Below are 21,419 nucleotides of genomic sequence, written 5' to 3'. Positions count from 1 at the left end.
GTAGACTCTGCTAGAGAGTCAGAATAAAGCAACCTCCAGAACAACAAACATCACCCCTACAGAGCACCTAGAGGCAGGAAAATCACTACAAAGGTCTGTTAAGGGTAATGAAGTTTGGGCACTGCAGAAATAGTGTAGGATGTAAGTCTGAGCTAGTGCACTTAAGAGGCAGTTAAATACAGCAGGTTCTTTACTCATGGCATGTGAAGGCAGGCTGTGTTAGTGTCTCCAGTGCCCACAGGATCCAGATTACTAGCCCTGGACTAGTCACCTAATCTTCTCAAAGCCTCAATTTATAATTGTAAATGGAGATATAACATAAGATACCTTGGATTAGATGTTAGGATTAAATGAATACTTACATTAGTCTGATCGACATGGAATACAGATAAACAAAAAGCTGACATTCTTAAAGACAAGGTATGATGAGGGAGAGGTACTTGAGACGAAGCTGGAAAGAGGAAGTTACCTGACTCTAGGCTAAAAATCCCCTTCAAGACCTTGGTCGGGTTTTGTTGCTCCACTGAATAACTTTCATATTCAACTATACCAGAATAGGACTAACTTTATTGCTTAACTCCTTAAGTCTTCTTAGGGATTTATGTTCGGCAAAATGGGTAAGAACCTTACTTCTGGCTTTGTGGCTTACTGGCTGTGTTATTTTCTCTGAGGCAGTTTCCCAATCTATAAAACCGAATAAATCCCTACCAAATTTATTTCACTGAGCTTATTAAACATTAGTTCCTCCCCTTTGAGGCAACAGTGTTTCTGAAACTGAAGGCCAATACAAAATTTATAACATAAAGTTTATAACATAAAAGCTCCTAAATTTTCACTGATAGATGAAGGTCCAGCTACTAAGAAAGGCCTATCGGGCCGGGCGCGGTGGCTCATGCCTGTAATCCCAGCACTTTGGGAGGCTGAGGCGGGTGGATCACGAGGTCAAGAGATTGAGACCATCCTGGTCAACAAGGTGAAACCCCGTCTCTACTAAAAATACAAAAATTAGCTGGGCCTGGTGGTGCGCGCCTGTAATGCCAGCTACTCAGGAGGCTGAGGCAGGAGAATTGCCTGAACCCAGGAGGTGGAGAGTGCGGTGAGCCGAGATCGCGCCATTGCACTCCAGCCTGGGTAACAAGAGCAAAACTCCATCCCACCCACCCCCCCAAAAAAAGGCCTATCGGTCTTATTACTCAACAGAGAAACATGGAAACCAGAGTGCTTAAGGAAAAGGAACATTATTGAAAGTGGAAAAGAATCTGTTTTGACATTAATAGAGCCCTTACTAGGCTCCAGAAAATGTTATCTGCTTTTTGTTTGTTTTTGAAATAGAGTCTCACTCTGTTGCCCAGGCTGGCACAATCTCGGCTCATTGCAACTTCCTCCTCCCAAGTTCAAGCAATTCTCCTGTCTCGGCCTCCCAAGTAGCTGGGACTACAGAAGCACACCATGTCCGGCTAATTTTTGCATTTTTAGTAGAGACAGGATTTCAACATATTGGTCGGGCTGGTCTCATACTCCTGACCTCAGGCAATCCACCCTCCTCAGCCTCTCAAACTGCTGGGATTACAGGCATGAGCCACCTTGACCAGTCCAAATGCTGTTACTTATTAATACCAAAATACCTTCATAACACAGCCCCACCCCTTTTTTCTACAGATGAAAAAAGGCTCAGAAAGGAATAACAACAACATTATCGTGGACTTTGCTAGATGCTTTCCATATGTGTCGTGTCTGGCATTTAAGTGACTTCCAATACCAGATCTGATTTTAAAGTCATTACCTTGAAGCTCAAGCGAATAATTTGTTTCCTTAGAATCACAGATTTAAAAAAAAAATTCAATTCCAGGCAGGGGTCAGTGGCTCATGCTTGTAATCCCAGCACTTTGGGAGGCTGAGGGGTGGATCACCTGAGATCAGGAGTTCGGGACCAGCCTGGCCAACATGGTGAAACCTTGTCTCTACTAAAAAGAAAAAAAATTTAGCTGAGAGTGGTGGTGGGCGCCTGTAATCCCAGCTACTTGGGAGGTTGAGGCAGGAGAATTGCTTGAACCTGGGAGGTGAAGGTTGCAGTAAGCCAAGATCAGAGCACTTCACTCCAGCCTGGGAGACAAGAGTGAAACTCCTTCTCAAAAAAAAAAAAAAAAAAAAAAAAAATGCAGAATCTCGTTTTTCTTGCCCCACACACAACAGTTGGAGTTAGCAATTCACCCTGGACTCTTTCAGCTTCCTTCAGAAGAAAGATTCCAAAGTGGGCCCACATGCAAAAACAAACAAAAAACCCAAAACACCTTTACAACTTTCCTAGGGTGTAAAAGCTTTTTTCCCTTCTTCCAGCCCAACCACTAGAGGGCCAAGTCATTACAAAAAAATAAAATAAAATTTAAGAAAAGGCCGGGAGCAGAGGCTCACACCTGTAATCCCAGCACTTTGGGAGGCCGAGGTGGATGAATCATTTGAGGTCAGGAGTTTGAGACCAGCCTGGTCAACACGGTGAAACCTCGACTCTACCAAAAATAAAAAAAATTAGCTAGGCGTGGTGGCGGGTGTCTGTAATCCCAGCTACTCCGGAGGCTGAGGCAGGAGAATGGCTTAACCCGGGAGGTGGAGGTTGCAGTGAGCCGAGATCGCGCCACTGCACTCCAGCCTGGGCAACAGAGCAAGACTCTGTACTTAAAAAAAAAAAAAAACAGAAAAAAACAAACAAACAAATTAAAAAAAAAAAAAAAACAGCAGTTACAAACTAGACTTGGGAGTGTTCACCCTGGCTGAGCCACTGTGTGACCTTTGGTAAGTTACTTTACCTTTCTAAATCTCAGCTTTCACCTCTGTAAAACAGCAATAACGGTAGCATCTATTTCCTTAGGCTTTACAAATTAAGTAAAACAAGATATGTAAAGCAATCAGCACAATGCCTGCACATAGGTAGACTTAGCAAATTTAACAGTTTTTACTGCTGGAGAGGAATTACCACTGTTGGTTCTGTCTCTAAGTCCAAAGACTTCGCCATGGTATTCTCTCTTAACAGAGGCCTTGCCAGCCGGAGTCCCCCAAGAAAGATCAACAGGTCGCTCCTTTTCTCCTTACCAAGGCCAGCCCAGAAACCTAAACTCCCCAACCTCAAGATGGCCAAGAGGACCTGGCCTTTGGTGTTCTACCATCACAAGGGATGCCAGGCTGAGCCCAACCGAACCACACTATTTCTGCCTTGGTTCCGTTCTCCTGGCCTTCAGTGGCACAAGCTACCCTCGGCCTGAGTGCCCATGGTTACTGGCCTGGTGCTGGCTCGCCTGGCGTCCCCTCACCAGAGGACTCCACCCCGCTACGTAGGTAGGACTTTCCCGAGTTCAGGGAGCCACTGAATCTAGTCAAGATGCGCGTCGGCCAAACACAAGCCAGGAGAAAGGTACCTTAGCGCCGCCCAGGCCTGCCGCCGGGAGTCCGTCCCCCAGCCCCAGTCTGGGCGCAGGGCAGAGAGTAGGCCCCTTTCTAGCTCCCAGGAACACGTGAGCTCCTGCCCGAGGACACCATGTGGGGGGCCCCCGGCGTGCCAAGGTGTCCCCGGAACCAGCACCAAAGGACTGCTCCCACTGCGGGCCCTAGCTCGGCCCAAAACTGGCTTGAGGGGCACTCCCGGCCTGACTTCTCCCCAGACCTAGCTAGAAGGATGCAGACATCTTACGCAGACCGGAGACAGGTTCTCGCCAAATCCTGCCTAAGCCCAAGAAGCCGACTGCCTGGTTTCCTCACTCACCCATCGCGGCTCCGCTCGCTCACACTTGGCGGCGGCGGCGGCGGCGGCAGCGGCGGCAGCTTCAGCGGCAGCTTCAGCAGACAATATGGCGGATCTGCAGGACGGCAGCCCGAAATGGACAAACTACTTTTCTCCAGGACGAAACGCGTTATTGGCCCAACCGCCTATCATTACACCGAAGATGCGAACTTAAAGAGACAGAAGATACTAACTTAAAGAGACCGCAGCCACTAAAGGTGGGGCGTGGAACTGACGTACGAAAGGAGTGGCTGGGAGGAGACGGCGAGGGATACCTACGAAAGTTAAGTGTCTACGAGTTCCCAGCTGTTTCTGCTACTATTTCCTTTTTATAGTCAGATTTTTTTCCCCCAATAACTTTTTCTCCCAGAAGCGTATCCCTTCTTTTCCATAGTTGAAACCAATAGCCGGGCGCGATGGCTCACGCCTGTAATCCCAACACTTTGGGAGGCCGAGGTGGGCGGATCACCTGAAGTCAGGAGTGCGAGACCAACCTGACCAACATGGAGAAAACCCGTCTCTACTAAAAATACAAAATTAGCCGAGCGTGGTGGCCTATGCCTGTAATCCCAGCTACTCGGGAGGCTGAGGCAGAAGAATCGGTTGAACCCGGGAGGCGGAGGTTTCAGTGAGCCGAGATGGCGCCATTTGCACTCCAGCCTGGGCAACGAGCGAAACTCCGTCTCAAAATAAAATAGCCGGGCGTGGTGGTGGGCGCCTGCAATCCCAGCTAGTCGCGAGGCTGAGGCAGGAGAATCCCTTGAACCGGGTAGGCAGAGGTTGCAGTGAGCCGAGATCACGCCACTGCACTCCAGCCTGGGCGACAGAGTGACATTCCGTCTCAAAAAAAAAAAAAAAAGGCCGGGCGCGGTGGCTCAAGCCTGTAATCCCAGCACTTTGGGAGGCCGAGGCGGGTGGATCACGAGGTCAAGAGATCGAGACCATCCTGGTCAACATGGTGAAACCCCGTCTCTACTAAAAATACTAAAAATTAGCTGGGCATGGCAGCGCGTGCCTGTAATCCCAGCTACTTAGGAGGCTGAGGCAGGAGAATTGCCTGAACCCAGGAGGCGGAGGTTGCAGTGAGCCGAGATCGCGCCATTGCACTCCAGCCTGGGTAACAAGAGCGAAACTCCGCCTCAAAAAAAAAAAAAAAAAAAAAAAAAAAAAAAAAAATTAGACGCCATGGCAGGTGCCTGTAATCCCAGCTACTTGGGAGGTTGAGGCAGGAGAATCACTTGAACCAGGAGGAAGATGTTGCAGTGAGCGAAGATCATGCCACTGCACTCCAGCCTGGGCGACAAACTCCGTCTCAAAAAAAAAAAAAAAAAATCATAGACCCTGGGCTGAATATGAATAAATGAATCATCTAGTTAGGGGAAGTGACTTGCTCAAGGCTATAGAGGGAAGGAAATGAGGAAATAAGATTAAACCCAGGTTTTCTGATTAGTTGGCAGTCTTACTGGGTGGTAACAAATAGAAAAATAGGCCTGTGCGGTGGTTCATGCCTGTAATCCTAGCACTTTCGGAGGCCGAAGCAGGCGGATCACAAGGTCAGGAGATCAAGACCATCCTAGCCAACATGGTGAAACTCCCGTCTCTACTGAAATACAAAAATTAGCTGGGCGTGGTGGCGTGTGCCTGTAATCCCAGCTGCTTGGGAGGCTGAGGCAGGAAAATCGCTTGTACCCAGGAGGCAGAGGGTGCAGTGAGTTGAGATCCCGCTATTGCACTCCAGCCTGATGACAAAGCAAGACTCCCATCTCAAAAAAAAAAAAAAAAAAAAAAAAACAATAGGGCTAGGTGTGTTGGTTTGTGCCTGTCCGTAATCCTAACACTTTGGGAGGCCGAGGCTAGAGGATCACTTGAGGTCAGGAGCTCAAGACCAGACTGGGCAACACAGTAAGACCCCATTTCTACAAAAGATAAAAGAAAAAATTAGTGTTGAGAAATAGTGTTGAGAAATATTAAGTTTACCTTGCCCCCATGACTCCTTTGTGGAGGATACCTTGCAGTTTGTAATCAGTGGTAGGTGGGTAACAGCTGCCTACATGGTATATTCCTGAGTTATGTGTATATGTAGAACACCTGTGTATTAATAAGAATTACCTGTCAAAGAGCAAATAAATATGTGGAAGAACTTCTACTGAGGGCCTTCAGTCCTGGAGAGCTGCAAGCCCTGCAGGCTCTCAGGCTGTTGTTCCCCAGGACAGATCCACTCTGTTGAGCTATCTGGGTGTCTACCTGTCAATACCTTCAGCCTGCCTGGGTGGGGGTCTCCAGACCAAGTTGGATCTCAGTAATTAGCCAGGCATGGTAATATGCACTTGTACTCGGGAAGATGAGGAGGAAGGAACACTTAAGTCCAAGAGGTCAAGGCTGCAATGCCATGATTGTGCCACTGTACTTCAGCTTGGGTGATAGAGTGAGACCCTGTGTCTAGAAGAAAAAAAAAAAAAAAAAAAAAAAAAAAAAACAGAGAAAGAAGAAATAAGCGGGCAGCCAGGGGCAGTGGCTCACGCCTGTAATCCTTGCACTTTGGGAGGCTGAGGTGGGTGGATCACCTGAGGTCAGAAGTTCAAAACCAGCCTGGCCATCATGGTGAAACCCCATCTTTAAAAAAAGAAAGAAAGAAAGAAGCGGGCCATGGTGGCTCATTCCTGTAGTTCCAGCACTTTGGGAGGTCAAGGAGGGCAGATTGCTTGAGCCCAGGAGTTCGAGACCAGCCTAGGCAACAGCAAGAGCCCGTCTCTTAAAACAAAACAAACAAAAAACAAAACAATGAGACCCATGCAGTATAGTTGACAGAGTGATTTCATAATCATTATTTCATTTATCCTCACAGCAAGCTCCTTGAGGGCAGGGGTGGGTTCTATATTGTTTACCACTGTATCTCAAGCACCTAGCACAGAATCTGGCACATCGTGTGTGTGCTCCACAAATAACTGTTGAATGAATAAACAAAGAATGAACAGAAAATTGAGTTATACAGAGCAAGGGATATGGTCTCCCCTTTTAGAGATGAGGAAATTGAGGCTCTTATTGTTCAGGTGATTTTTGAATCATGGAATGTATGGCTAGCACAAATCAGGCCTTTCTTTTTCCATGAAATGCCAGCCCTCCTATCCCCCACCTCAACACAGAGCCAGGCTATATCTTCAAGACATAGAGGGGTCTATCTTTCGGAAGCAGAATGAGGGCCTGTCACAACAAATTGCCAACTTCAGTTGTGTGCCTGGCCCATTTTCTTGAGGGAAAGAAATCAGAAGGAAAACTCTAGGATGAAGGTCAAGAAGGGGCACACTGTATTTCCCTTCCTACTGCCACTGCTTAAGGTGAGACCTGATCACTTTGCCCTCGTCTATTTTGCCTGCCTCTTTACTGGCCTCCTGCCTCCAGACTTTCCCACTCCCAACCACTATCTCCTGAAAAGCAGAGACCTGTAATCCCAGCTATTGAGAAGGCTGAGGTGGGAGAATCCCTTAAGCCCAGGCATTCCAGACTGGCTTGGGCAACATGGAGAAATGATCTCATTAAAAGAAAAAAAAAAAGAAAAAGAAAAAGGAGAAAAGCAGAAACCTTACAGTGTAACTCTTCTGCTTAGCCACTTCCTATTGCCTGCCCTTAGGTAATGCCCAGGCATTTAAATTTGGCACAGAGACTGATCCTTACCTGCTTCTTGGGCCATTTCCCCATCAGGCAACCCAGGCTCCAACCACATTTGGAGAACCACTTTTCTTCAAATATGCTCCTATCTTCTCTGCTGCCTTTGCATATGCTGTTCCCTCTGCTTAGAATGCAGCGTTTCCCTTTCCCGGCTTAATCAGGAGAACTACTCACCTTTTTTTTTTTGAAGATAGAGTTTTGCTGTTGTCCAGGCTGGAGTACAATGTTGCAATTTCGGCTCACTGCAACATTCACCTCCTGGGGTCAAGCTATTCTCCTGCGATTCTCCTGCCTGATTCTCCTGCCTTAGCCTCTGGAGGATAGGTGAGTAGCTGGGATTACAGGCATGCACCACCACACCCAGATTTTTTCTTTTTAAAAAAATTATTATTTTGAACAGAGTCTAGCTCTGTTGCCCCAGGCTGGAGTGCAGTGACATGATCTTGGTTCACTGCAACCGCCACCTCCTGGGTTCAAACTATTCTCCTGCCTCAACCTCCTGAGTAGTTGGGATTACAGGCGCCTGCCACCATGCCCAACTAATTTTTGTATTTTTAGTAGAGACAGGGTTTCACCATATTGGCCAGCTGGTCTCGACCTCCTGACCTCATGATCTGCCTGCCTCAGCCTCCCAAAGTGCTGGGATTCCAAACATGAGCCACAGCACACAGCCTAATTTTTGTGTTTTTAGTAGAGACGGGGTTTTGTCCTGTTGCTCAGGCTGGTCTCTAACTCCTGACCTCAGGTGATCTACCTGGCTTAACATCCCAAAGTGTTGATATTATGGGTGTGTTGAGATTGAAAGTGAGTTCTTGCAGTTGGGTGCAGTGGCTCACGCCTGTAATCTTAGGGTGTCTTTCCAGATGGTCAGGGTATCTGTCCTCTCACTACAGGAAAAAATGAACACTAATTTTCCTTAGCATTTCATACCCTAATTTGCTCACCATGTGTGTCCATCTTTCCTTGTTGTCTATGGGACAGTAGCTTCCTTATCTTTGTAACCATCCCAGTGTTTAGCACAGTGCCTGCCTCAACAGAGGCATCAAAAAAAAAACATTTGTTGAGGAGTGTGTCTCCCATCCACCATTGTGAGCTCATCTGCATACCTTATGGCCAAGAAGGGCTCAGCAAACGTGGGCTGAATAAATGAGAACGGCTCACTGTCCATGTTTCTACTTCCAGTCTGAACCCTCCATCCTACGCCCATAGGAGGCAGTGACCCTACAAGCAGCTGTTTCTACTCTAGCACATGACCCTGATCATACACCTTTGCTAGCCTAGGACTACTGGTCCTCCCAGATCCAGCCTCTGTTGACCCTTCCCACTCCTTTAAATCCTTCCTGCTCCAAGATCCACATTCTGCTTACCTTCCCCCAAACACACCAGAATGTTCCAAATGTATGTGCTACTGCATGTGCACTATTACATTTGCCTGCTTCTCTAACCAAAACACCCTTTTCCCCTCTTGTCCACCTAGGAAGTGGCTAATTCAGACTATCCCCTCCTCCAAGAAGCCCAGAGAACATTAACCATTCTCTCCCCTGTGCTCTGCTGTACCTTGTAACTGTTGGACTCATCCCAGTGTAGTATTACTTGCTTGTTCCAGTGTCTTGGTGTCCTCTCCATCTACCATAGTACCCAGCAAGGAAGAGGGTCTCAGTGACTGTATGCTGAGAATCAAGACACCACATTCTGCCAGGACACTAGTGTCATCACCTAGGCTGGAGTGCAGTGGCATCATCTTGGCTCACTGCAACTTCTGACTCCAGGGTTCAAGCCGATTCTTCTGCCTCTGCCTCCTGAGTAGCTGGGACTACAGGCAGATGCCACCATGTCCGGCTAATTTTTGTATTTAGTAGAGATAGGGTTTCACCATATTGGCCAGGCTGGTCTCTAACTCCTGACCTTGTGATCCACCCGCCTCTGCCTCCCAAAGTGTTGGGATTACAGGTGTGAGCCACCGTGCCCAGCCTATTTTTATTTTCTTTGAGACAGAGTCTTGCTCTGTCACCCAGGCTTGGCAACGGCATGATCTTGGCTCACTGTAACCTCTGCCTCAGGTTCAAGCGATTCTTGTGTCTCAGCCTTCCAAATAGCTAGGACTACAGAGATGTGCCACCACGCCCAGCTAAATTTTTTATTTTTAGGAGAGACGGGGTTTTGCCATCTTGGCCAGGCTAGTCTCCAACTCCTGGCCTCAAGTGATCCACCCACCTTGGCCTCCCAAAGTGCTGGGATTACAGGTGTGAGCCACCGTGCCCAGCCTTTCAGAGATTTTATGTTCAGCTCTACCACTTCCTAGCTGTGTTACTATGGGCAAATCACTATAACTCTCTGAGCTCCCATTCTTCATTCATTGGAAGTGACAGCACTTTCCTCCAAGGGTTGTCATAAAAGTTAGATTAAGGCAAGGCCTGAAATACACACAGAGCAGCATCTGGTACACTGTTCATTCAATTCACAGCAGCTATCACTGCTACCATGGCCTCTGATCCTTCCTCATCTCCTCTCTACTGAAGAAGGCAGTACCCACAGATGCTTCAGAAGCCACAGGTGGGGCTTCCTAAACCAGGATCCCACACCTCAACAATATGCTTCACACACACGAAGGAAAGAACCACAGGACACAGGCTTATTGGGAGTATAAAAATAGGACTTTTTCCTCATCACATCAATTATCAAAGAAACAGTACGTAACAAAAATACAAAGCTCTGGTGGATTTTTTTTGTCTTTTTTTTTTTTTTTTTTTTTTGCCCCCGCTCCCACTCCTACTCAACAGCCTCTTGCCAGGGAGTCCCTGGCTCAAGCCTGGATGCTGTCCCTGAGGCTACCCCAGGGCTCAGGAGAAACGGTGGTCCAGGTCTCTCTGGGGGCTAGCAGAGTATGAGTAGGCCTTGCCCAATACCAGGCGGTCCCGGAGCAGCTTGAAGAAGGCATAGTAGTTGCTGAAGAGGATGAGGGCTAGCGAGATGGTCTGGTGCCATTTTTCAGAGGACATTAGGGAGTACAGCTGGTAGACAATGACAGCGCCCTCCAGCAGCAGGAGGATGTTGAGGATCCGCAGGGGTTTGCTGAAAAAGAACTGCCCGGGAGAGGGTGGGCATGGCTAAAGGGTATGCTCCAGAAACCTTCCTCCTGGGGGGTGGGTTCTGGGTGAGCTAGTGAAAGAGACAGGCCCCTGGGTCCCCATGCAGACATGGGTGGGGAGGAAGACTTTCTGGGGTTGGATGTGGACTTTGCCACCTCATCTGCCTTTGCTTGTGGTATTCCTGCTGATGGGACTGCTGCTTCCAACATTGTCATCTAAGACCCTGTTCAACGTCAACCTCCTCTAGGAAGTCTTTCTTGACAAGTTCTGCATGGTCTCTCAAGCTGTTTCTTTGAAAATTTTTTCTCTCTCATTCACTGACCCTCAATAAAATCAACGCCTTGTTTTTTTTTTGTTTTTTTTTTTGAGACGGAGTTTCGCTCTTGTTGCCTAGGCTGGAGCGCAATGGCGCAATCTTGGCTCAACGCAACATCTGTTTCCTGGGTTCGAGCAATTCTCCTGGCTCAGCCTCCCGAGTAGCTGTGATTACAGGCATGCGCCACCACACCCGGCTAATTTTGTATTTTTAGTAGAGATGAGTTTCTCCATGTTGGTCAGGCTGGTCTCGAATTCCTGACCTCAGGTGATCTGCCCACCTTGGCCTCCCAAAGTGCTGGGATTACAGGCATGAGCCACTGCGCCTGGCCAAAATCAACAGCTTTTAATGTCATCCTCCTGGGTATTGTTTGATCTCAGCAAATTAGAATCTTATGATGTAAGCATGGAAAGTTATTACAGACTCCACAGCCTGAATTATCTACTGTGAAGTCATAGATAGCATCCCTAGCTAGGCTGGAAGCTGCCAGGGGACATGACAACAGCTCAACTCTCAACAGCAAGACGGAGTGTAAAGAAAAAATTTCTGATCAGTTCAAAAGAGTGCACAGTGTCTAGAGATTCTGATTCCACAGGGGCCAAAGTACCTAAATCTCAAGAGCTGCTTAAAGGACAGGAGAAGTGGAAGGAAATGGGAGATGAAGAGACCAGGATGCCGGGCTCGGATCTGTACCTAACAGGCTGCAATACTCTGGGCAAGCCCCTTTCCTTTCAGCCTCGGGTTTCTCAACTGTGAAATGAAGATATAAGCCTAGGTCATTGATTTCTCACACTGTGTTCCTTAGAGCCCCAGGTTTCCAGGGGGTTCTTTAGGAATTACAGCAGGGGTGAGGGCGAAGCGAAGCGGGTTCTAACTCCTCCGAAGAGAGCAGTGCCAGGAGGTCCCATATATTGGATTTTGGCCGCTGTGTGTGTGTGTGTGTGTGTGTGTGTGTGTGTGTGTTTCTTTCTTTCTTTTTTTTTTTTTTGAGACAAGAGTTTCGCTCTTGTTACCCAGGCTGCAGTGCAATGGTGCGATCTCGGCTCACCGCAACCTCAGCTTCCTGAGTAGCTGGAATTACAAGCAATTCTCCTGCCTCAGCCTCCTGAGTAGCTGGAATTACAGGCACGCACCACCATGCCCAGCTAATTTTTTGTATTTTTAGTAGAGATGGGGTTTCACCATGTTGACCAGGATGGTCTCGATCTCTTGACCTCGTGATCCACCCGCCTCGGCCTCCCAAAGTGCTGGGATTACAGGCTTGAGCCACCACGCCCGGCCTGTGTGTTTCTTTTTAAAGTGTGAGGGGGAAGATTTGATAGTGAAATAAAAAGAAAGTAGAGACCACTAGTTTAGATGATTTTGAGCAGCCCTTTCCATAGCTGAGTCATGAGTCATTACCATTAGTTCTCAAGTTTCTCAGTAAGACACTCTTTCAGGAGTTAAACTCTCTGATTTTGGTATCTAAAAACAGAGATAGCCCTACTGTATCTTTCACATACAAGATTCAGAGGCAGGCTGACTAGGAGGGTGGATGGGCGGTGCTTAACCACATGCCTGGCACGCAGTAAGAAATGAAGACAGTATTGCCTTTCATTGCCAGGAGCTCCTTCTTTTATTGCATCAGCTTCTCTCCCTCAATGCTCTGAAAGGTCTGCGACCAAATGAGCTGCAGTTATTTATTTATTTTTGAGATTGAGTCTTGCTATGTTGCCCAGGCTGGAGTCTGAGCTCACTACAAGTGGTGTAATCTCAGCTCACTGCAACCTCCATCTCCCCAGCTCAAGCGATTCTCCCTCCTCAGGCTCCCGAGTAGCTGGGACTACAGGCATGCGCCACCACGCCTGGCTAATTTTTGTATTTTTAGTGGAGATAGGGTTTCACCATGTTGACCAGACTGGTCTGGTCTTGAACTCCTGACATTAGGTGATCTGCCTGCCTCAGCCTCCCAAAGTGCTGGGATTATAGCAGTGAGCCACCATGCCCGGCCTAGCTGCAGTTATTAAGTGACAATTTGTATGGCTGTCCTTGTGCTACCTGCGTACACTGTTTTCCTTTGGATTGGGGAAATACTGAAAATAGCTTTCTCTTGCTATGACATCACATTCCTGCCCTGCAGATAGTCCCACCCTCTCCCTCAGGGCCCAACCCTCCTTCCCAGGGAGGAGACTCACGTGGAACCGGAAGTGGGAGACGTCAGAGGGGATAGCCACATTGTAGTGGCCTACGGCTTTGTAGACGTTCTTGCTGTGCTTCACCAGCACGCCCTGCGGCCACATGCATTCTTCAGTCCACCTGGAGGCACAGCCCAACAGTGCCCCTTATCCCCAGCTCAGCCAAAAAAAGGGTACCAGAAGACTGGGCAGGAGGGAATCACCAGGGCTGTACTCCCATTTCTATCACTTAGACACACTGACTTTCCTTTGCTTGGTTTTAGTTGCCTCCTCTGTAAAATGGGGTAAGAATCGTGAGGAATTCACTGCATTGGGAGTTAGAAGGTCTAGAGCTGACACTAATTACTAAGAGACTGTTGAGAAAACCCTTTTTCTTCTCTGGGTTCCTTTACTTCATCTGTTCTCACCACTTGGCTCCAACTGGTCCACCACACAGTTGCCTGAGTGGTCTTTGTAAAACACTAAGCTGAGCCTGACCACCCTCTGCTTAAAAGCCTTTGTGGTTTGTTGTTGTTTTTGAGAAGGAGTTTCCTTCTCCTTGCTTAGGCTGGAATGCAGTGGTGCAATCTCAGCTCACTGCAACCTCCATCTCCCAGGTTCAAGCAATTCTCCTGCCTAAGCCTCCTGAGAGTACGTGGGATTACAGGCACCTGGACCACCCCCCACCAATTGTTGTGTTTTTAGTAGAGATGGGGTTTCACCATGTTGGCTGGGCTGGTCTTGAACTCCAAACCTTAGGTGATCCGCCTGCCTTGGTTACCCAAAGTGCTGGGATTACAGGCGTGAGCCACAACATCTGGCCCTGCTTAAAACCCTTTGAAGGTGGCCGGGCGTGGTGGCTCAAGCCTGTAATCCAAGCACTTTGGAGGCCAACGCGGGCAGATCACCTGAGGTTGGGAGTTCAAGACCAGCCTGACCAACATGGTAAAACTCCGTCTTAAAAAAAAAAAAAACCAGGCCGGGCGCGGTGGCTCAAGCCTGTAATCCCAGCACTTTGGGAGGCCGAGGCGGGTGGATCACGAGGTCGAGAGATCGAGACCATTCTGGTCAACATGGTGAAACCCCGTCTCTCCTAAAAATACAAAAAATTAGCTGGGCATGGTGGCACGTGCCTGTAATCCCAGCTACTCAGGAGGCTGAGGCAGGAGAATTGCCTGAACCCAGGAGGCGGAGGTTGCGGTGAGCCGAGATCGCGCCATTGCACTCCAGCCTGGGTAACAAGCGCGAAACTCCGTCTCAAAAAAAAAAAAAAAAAAAAAAAAACCCTTTGAAGGCTTCCCAGTGCCCTTGGGGTCAGGGCCCCAGGGATTCACCATGGCCTCTGAGGTCTTCTGTGGCTTCCCACAATTCTAACCACACAGCTCATGCTGTTTCCAGTTCCTCCAGTGGTGGCTCATGCCTGTAATCTCAGCACTTTGGGAGGCTGAGGTGGGCAGATCACGAGGTCAGGAGATCAAGACCATCCTAGTTAACATGGTGAAACCCTGTCTCCACTAAAAATACAAAAAATTAGCCAGGCGTGGTGGAACGCTCCTGTAGTCCCAGCTACTTGGGAGGCTCAGGCAGGAGAATAACTTCAACCTGGGAGGTGGAGGTTGCAGTGAGCCAAGATCATGCCACTGCACTCCAGCCTGGGTGACAGAGCAACATTCTGTCTAAAAAAAAAACACACACACACACACACAAACACTAAAGCTCCTCCACAAAGCCTTTCTCAAACTCCCTAGAGTTTGGCATCCTATTTTTTTTTTTTTTTTTTGAGACAGAGTCTCACTCTGTTGCCCAGGCTGGAATGCAGTGGCACTCAGCTCACTGCACCTCCCGGGTTCAAGTGATTCTTCTAATTCAGCCTTCTGAGTAGCTGGGCCTACAGGCACTCGCCACCAGGCCCAGCTAATTTTTTTTGTAGTTTTAGTAAAGACGGGGTTTCAACATGCTGCCTAGGTTGGTCTCGAACTCCTGACCTCAGGTGATCCACCTGCCTCGGCCTCCCAAAGTGCTAGGATTACAGACATGAGCCACTGAGCCCAGACTTTTTGGTATCCTTTAACTGTTTCCAGAATCTCCTGCTACAGGTCCACATTCCCCAATGCTGGTCATTTATTTCCCTTACTAGGCTGACAGCCTTTGAGCGTGAGGGTCTAATCCATCCCTGTGTCCTCAGATGCCACAAGGCCTGGCATGGAGAGGCCCCAGTGAGCATGTGAATGACATGGTGGGACCAGTGAGCTTTCTTCCAATATCCTGTGAGATCTCCCAGGAATCCCAAGGTCACAGACCAGAGGACTGAGAGTCACCGCCTATAAGCAGCCCCTTTCTCAACCCTGTGCTCTTGCCTTGTTGACTCACTTATTTAAAAAAAACGGGCTGGGCGCGGTGGCTCAAGCCTGTAATCCCAGCACTTTGGGAGGCCGAGGTGGGTGGATCATGAGGTCAAGAGATCGAGATCATCCTGGTCAACATGGTGAAACCCCGTCTCTACTAAAAACACAAAAAATTAGCCGGGCATGGTGGCGCGTGCCTGTAATCCCAGCTACTCAGGAGGCTGAGGCAGGAGAATTGCCTGAACCCAGGAGGCGGAGGTTGTGGTGAGCCGAGATTGCGCCACTGCACTCCAGCCTGGGTAACAAGAGCAAAACTCTGTCTCAAAAAAAAACAAAAAACAAAACAAACAAAAAAAAAACGGTTGGCTGGGCGCGGTGGCTCACATCTGTAATCACAACACTTTGGGAGGCTGAGGTGGACAGATCACCTGAGGTCAGGAGTTCGAGACGAACCTGGCCAACATGGCAAAACCCTGGCTCTACTAAAAATACAAAAAAAAAAAAAAAAAAATTAGCTGGGTGTAGTGGCAGATGCCTGTAATCCCAGCTACTTGGGAGGCTGAGGCAGGAGAATGGTTTGAACCCAGGAGACAGAGGTTGCAGTGAGCCAAGACTGTGCCACTGCACTCCAGCCTGGGTGAAAAGAGTGAAAGAAAGAAAAAAAAAAAAAAAAAAGGAATAGTTACTGTGCGAATGAACCTCACAGACAATATGCTGAATAAAAGAAGTTAGGAGTGGGCGCAGTGGCTCATGCCTGTAATCCTAGCACTTTGGGAGGCCGAGGCGGGCGGATCATGAAGTCAGGAGTTCAAGACCAGCCTGGCCAGCTGGTGAAACCCTGTCTCTACTAAAAATACAAAAAATTAGCCGGGCATGGTGGTGTGTGCCTGTAATCCCAGCTACTCGGGAGGGTGAGGCAGAATTGCTTTAACCTGGGAGGCAGGGGATGCAGTAAGCTGAAATCACACCACTGCACTCCAGCCTGGGCAGCAAAGCAAGACTCCATTTCAAAAAAAAAAAAGGAAGTTGGACAAAACAGTACATCTATTGAATGATTTCATTTATATTAAGTTCTAGGATAGGCAAAACTAACCTCTGGTCAAAGAAAACAGAAAGGAGCCGGGCGCGGTGGCTCAAGCCTGTAATCCCAGCACTTTGGGAGGCCAAGGCGGGTGGATCACGAGGTCAAGAGATCGAGACCATCCTGGTCAACATGGTGAAACCCCGTCTCTACTAAAAATACAAAAAAAGTAGCTGGGCATGGTGGCACGTGCCTGTAATTCTAGCTACTCAGGAGGCTGAGGCAGGAGAATTGCCTGAACCCAGGAGGCGGAGGTTGCGGTGAGCCGAGATCGCGCCATTGCACTCCAGCCTGGGTAACGAGAGCGAAACTCCGTCTCAAAAAAAAAAAAAAAAAAAAAAAAAAGAAAACAGAAAGGAAGTTGCTTGGGGGAAAGATCACTGGGAAGGACCCTGAGGACATTTTCTGAAAGGCTGGGAACGTTCTATGTCTTAATGAGGGGTGGGTTACATAAGCATATATACCTTTATCAAAACTCAAAGAATTGTACACTTTAAGATTTGTAGGCCAAGCGCAATGGCTCATTCCTATAATCCCAGCACTTTGCAGGCTGAGGTGAGAGGATTACTTGAGCCCAAGAGCTCAAGACCAGCCTGAGCAACATAGCAAAACTTCATCTCTACCAAAAAAAAAAAAAAAAAAAAAATTAGATGGATGTGGTGGCGTGCACTTGCAATCCTAGCTACTTGGGAGGCTGAGGTGGGAGGATCACCTGAGCTCAGGAGGTTGTAGGTGCAATGAGCTGTGATTGCACCACTATACTCCAGCTTGGGAGACAGAGTGAGAGAGTGAGACCTTGTCTCAAAAAAAAAAAAAAAAAAAAAAAAAAGGGGGGGCCGGGCACAGTGGCTCACGCCTGTAATCCCAGCACTTTGGGAGGCCGAGGCAGGTAGATCACAAGGTCAAGAGATTGAGACCATCCTGGTCAACATGGTAAAACCCCGTCTCTACTAAAAATACAAAAAAATTTAGCTGGGCATGGTGGCACGTGCCTGTAATCCCAGCTACTCGGGAGGCTGAGGCAGAATTGCTTGAACACAGGAGGTGGAGGTTGCAGTGAGCCGAGATCGCGCCATTGCACTCCAGCCTGGGTAACACGAGCGAAACTCTGTCTCAAAAAAAAAAAAAAAAAAAAAAAAAAAAAAGGATTACACATTTTACTGTATGAAAATTTTACCTTAAAAAGAAAGGCCTAGGCTGAGTGTGGTGGCTCACACCTGTAATCCCAGCACTTTGGGAGGCTGGGATTGGCAGATCACCTGAGGTCAAGAGTTCGAGACCAGCCTGTCTAACATTGCAAAACCCTGTCTCTACTAAAAATATAAAAATTAGCTGGGCATTGTGGTGCATGCCTGTAGTCCCAGCTACTCGGGAGGCTGAGGCAGAAGAATCACTTGAATCTGGGAGGTGAAGACTGCAGTGAGCAGAAACTGCACCACTGCACTCCAGCCTGGGCAACAGAGTGAAACTCCATTTAAAAAAAAAAAAAAAAAAAAAAAAAAAAAGGCCTGAGGAGGCAACTGAGTGCTAGACAGGCAAGGGTCCTGACCTTTGTGAACTTTCAGTCCTGGAATGACAGGCACGTAACTAAGCAAATACAGCAGAAAGCATTAAATGCAATGATCATGGTAATATGAGCCACTGAAGGGAGGTGCCCCTTATAGGGGAGGGGCACTTAATCCATTCTGGATGGTCAGGAAAGTGCTCCTGGAGGAAGCAAAGTGCTAAAGGATGAATAGGAGTTAACCAGGATAGAAAGAATGGAAGTCTATTCCAAGCAAAAGACACATCATGTGCAAAGGCCTGTGTGCGGAAGTGCATAAAGCATATGAGAAACTGAGGAGACTTGCTTTGCTTTGCTGAAGAGCAGAGGATGAATTGGGGCACGGTAAGAGATAAGGCGGAAATGGCTGGCAGGACCCAGCTCATCAGCTGGGAAGCCACATGAAGGACCACGGTGAGCCATGGAAAGGTATATCCTCACGTTCAGCTATGTTCTATCTTTCTATTCCTCCTGCCCCTCAGAGCCCAGGGCTAAGCCAAGCCTCCTTTTGGCCCATTCAGCAATGCCCAGTCACTTTTTTGGACCTCTTGGACAGAGCCTGAAAGGGACCCTGACTGACATGCATGGCCAACACCAAGAGGCTGAGCTTCTGTGGCCTCACTTTGCATCTCTGCTCCTTGGCGGGCCTACCTCTGCAAATCTGTCCTAGGAGCCTCCTCTCTGCCAAGACATGTCCTGGGCCCAAGACTCAGATGTGCTTCAGAGGTGATCCTAGCCTTGAGGAGCTTCCAGTCTAACAGGGAATACAGGCAGGAAAATTAGTATAACCTGGGGCGAAAAGTACTTTCATAAAGGGCTCCTGAGCAGTGTGACTTCTGCTTCTGCTCTGGGTGCTGTGCCTTTTTGCAGCTGGGTCTCTTTTGCCCACCTTGTCCTTCCCTGGCCAGGGTTCAGCATCAACTAGCACAGCACCCACATCCTAGCAGCAGACAGATGATTTTGAAGCACACCTTGGCATGGGTTCCTCCACTGCTCAAAATCCTCTATCCCCCACTGGGTCTAAGGCAAAGTCCAAGCTCTTTTGCCTGGCACATCTGCAGGCCTAGTATGGATTGGGTGGAAATAAGTGTCTGCTGAAAGAGTATGTGACCTAATGACCGAGTGGATGAGTGAGCAGGTAAGAGAGGAGTGAAGCATGAGCAAGTCAGGCAATGAGTGAATAAACAGTCAGCAAAGAGAAAGTCAATGAGTCCATGAATTACCACTGGTCCCCCTCCCATCTTCTTTTTTTTTTTTGAGACAGAGTTTCTCTCTTGTTGCCCAGGCTGGGAGTGCAGTGGCACGATCTCAGCTTACTGCAACCTCTGCCTTCCAGGTTCAAGTGATTCTCCTGTCTCAGCCTCCTGAGTACCTGGGATTATAGGCATGTGCCACCACGCCCAGCTAATTTTTATATTTTTAGTAGTGACAAGGTTTCGTCATTTGTCCAGGCTGGTCTCAAACTCCTGACCTCAGCTGATCCACCTTTCTCGGCCTCCCAAAGTGCTGGGATTATAGGCATGAGCCATCATGCCCAACCCCCACTTCCATCTTCAGTACACTGCAAGTTACCCAAGAACAAAGAACACTGTGTGTCACGCCCCACCATACCCAACCCTGGACACTTGGTCTAATATACCAGACACACTCAGTAACTATTTGCTAACTGAATGAGTTAATCAGCAGGTGGACAAGTGACTCCAGATGCTGACTAGAAGGGCTGGGATTGGGTCGAGCAGGGTAGGGTGACTCACGGGTGCTGCAGCACGTTGGAGCACAGTGCTGGGTCCACCTTCTGCCAACAGCCCAGATGGGCGGCGGCCTTGTGCAGCAGGTCACAGTAGCTGGCAGGCAGCAGGTGCTGCATGAGGATCACGGAGGTACTGATGGACACCAGCAGGAAGAGTTCACAGGACCAGCGCTTGTCATAGTAATGTGTGTTCTGAGGGTAACAGAAGATGGGTGAGGCCTCGGATGCCTATAAATGTCCTCATTCCCTCTCGTTCCCTGATTCTACCTGACTCAGGACAGTCCTCGGGAGACCTCAGAATGGCCCAAAAGCAAGAGTCAAAACATCCAACAAAGACGACTTAGGCCCTGTGCCCACTAGTTGGTTTTCTACAGGGAAATCTGCTCTTACTGCCCACTACTCTGAGCCAGAGAACAGGATCTAGGGTCCAAGAGACCTGAATTCAAATCTTGGATCTTTTGCTTATTAACTACGTGACACTGGGCAAGTCATTTACCTTCTCTGCACTTTAGTTTCCTCATCTGTCAAATAAGGATAAGAGCAACCACCAGGCCGAACACAGTGGCTCACGCCTGTAATCCCAGCATTTGGGAGGTTGAGGTAGGTGGATCACTTGAGGTCAAGATTTCAAGACCAGCCTGGCCAATATGGTGAAACCCCGACTCTGTTAAAAATACAAAAATTAGCCGGGCATAGTGGCACACACCTGTACTCCCAGCTACTCAGGAGGCTAAGGGAGGAGAATTGCTTGAACCAAGGAGGCAGAGGTTGCAGTGAGCCATGATAATGCTGCCACTGCACTTCAGCCTAGACAACAGATTCTGTCTCAAAAAAAACAAAACATAACACAACTAACTAAAAGGCTGGTCGTGGTGGCTCACACCTGTAATCCCAGCACTTTGGGAGGCTGAGACAGGCGGATCACTTGAGGTCAGGAATTCAAGACCAGCCTAGCCAACATGGCCTCTACTAAAAATACAAAAAAAAATTAGCTGGGCGTGGTGGCACACGCCTGTAGTCCCAGCTTCTCAGGAGGCTGAGGCAGGAGAATTGCTTGAACCCAAGGGGCGGAGGTTGCATTGAGCCAAGATCAAACCACTGCACTCCATCCTGGGCAACAGAATGAGATTGTCAAACAACAAACCAAAAAAACCCAAAAATTAGTCAAGGGTGGTGGCACATGCCTGTAGGAGAACTGCTTGAACCCCGAAGGTGGAGGTTGCAGAGAGCCGAGATCACACCATTGCATTCCAGCCTGAGCAACAGAGTAAGACTCTGTCTCAAAAAAAAAAAAAAAAAAGACATTAAGTCCTCTCAAGCCCACCACAACTGAGGAGGTACCTTCCCAGGAAACCATATAAGCAATAAAAAAGAGCACAGGCTTTTGAGGTCACTCAGACCTGGATGAACCCTGGCTTCCTTACTAAATGATAAAGGCAGACATTGTGACATGCCTGTGTCACAACAGCTGCTGAAACACAAACTCACAGGTCTTTGTAATCAAGTAGTATGAGTAACAATACCATGTCTCCCTCATTGGCTGGGTGACCTTGGACAGGTCACTTCCCTTCAGTGAGTCTAGTTCTCTGCACTCTAAAATGGACACAGACTCGGCACGGTGGCTCACGCCTGTAATCCCAGCACTTTGGGAGGCCAAGGTGGGCGGATCAGTTGGAGCCAGGAGTTTAAGACCAGCCTGGCCAA

At 48.3% G+C, this 21,419-nt stretch overlaps 2 protein-coding genes across 11 annotated transcripts in view; both read right to left on the bottom strand.

Moving 5' to 3' along the window:
- Positions 1 to 3,863, bottom strand: part of KPNA6 (karyopherin subunit alpha 6) — a 75,868-nt gene extending 72,005 nt beyond the window's left edge. For 2 of the 4 annotated variants that reach the window (XM_074380446.1, XM_074380447.1), the window contains exon 1: positions 3,755 to 3,853. In XM_074380446.1, the coding sequence (XP_074236547.1) occupies positions 3,755 to 3,758 (4 nt within the window). In that variant the 5' untranslated portion in view covers positions 3,759 to 3,853. Of the gene's footprint in view, positions 1 to 3,682; positions 3,706 to 3,754 lie in introns of those variants that run through there. The other 2 variants (XM_010348138.3, XM_074380448.1) reach the window with 2 other exon arrangements.
- A 6,207-nt stretch (positions 3,864 to 10,070) lies between these two features.
- The window catches only part of TMEM39B (transmembrane protein 39B), a 30,145-nt gene continuing 18,796 nt past the window's right edge, over positions 10,071 to 21,419 (bottom strand). For 6 of the 7 annotated variants that reach the window (XM_074380449.1, XM_003937575.4, XM_074380451.1 and 3 more), the window contains 3 exons: positions 19,720 to 19,907; positions 13,018 to 13,138; positions 10,071 to 10,521 (listed from right to left, as the gene is read on the bottom strand). In XM_074380449.1, coding sequence (XP_074236550.1) covers positions 10,279 to 10,521; positions 13,018 to 13,138; positions 19,720 to 19,907 — 552 coding nt within the window. In that variant the 3' untranslated portion in view covers positions 10,071 to 10,278. The remainder of the gene's footprint in view (positions 10,522 to 13,017; positions 13,139 to 19,719; positions 19,908 to 21,419) is intronic. The other variant, XM_074380450.1, reaches the window with a different exon arrangement.

Source organism: Saimiri boliviensis, chromosome 11 (assembly GCF_048565385.1).
Source record: "Saimiri boliviensis isolate mSaiBol1 chromosome 11, mSaiBol1.pri, whole genome shotgun sequence".
In the NCBI taxonomy this organism is placed as follows: Eukaryota; Metazoa; Chordata; class Mammalia; order Primates; family Cebidae; genus Saimiri; species Saimiri boliviensis.
This window is presented reverse-complemented; position numbering and strand designations above follow the sequence as displayed.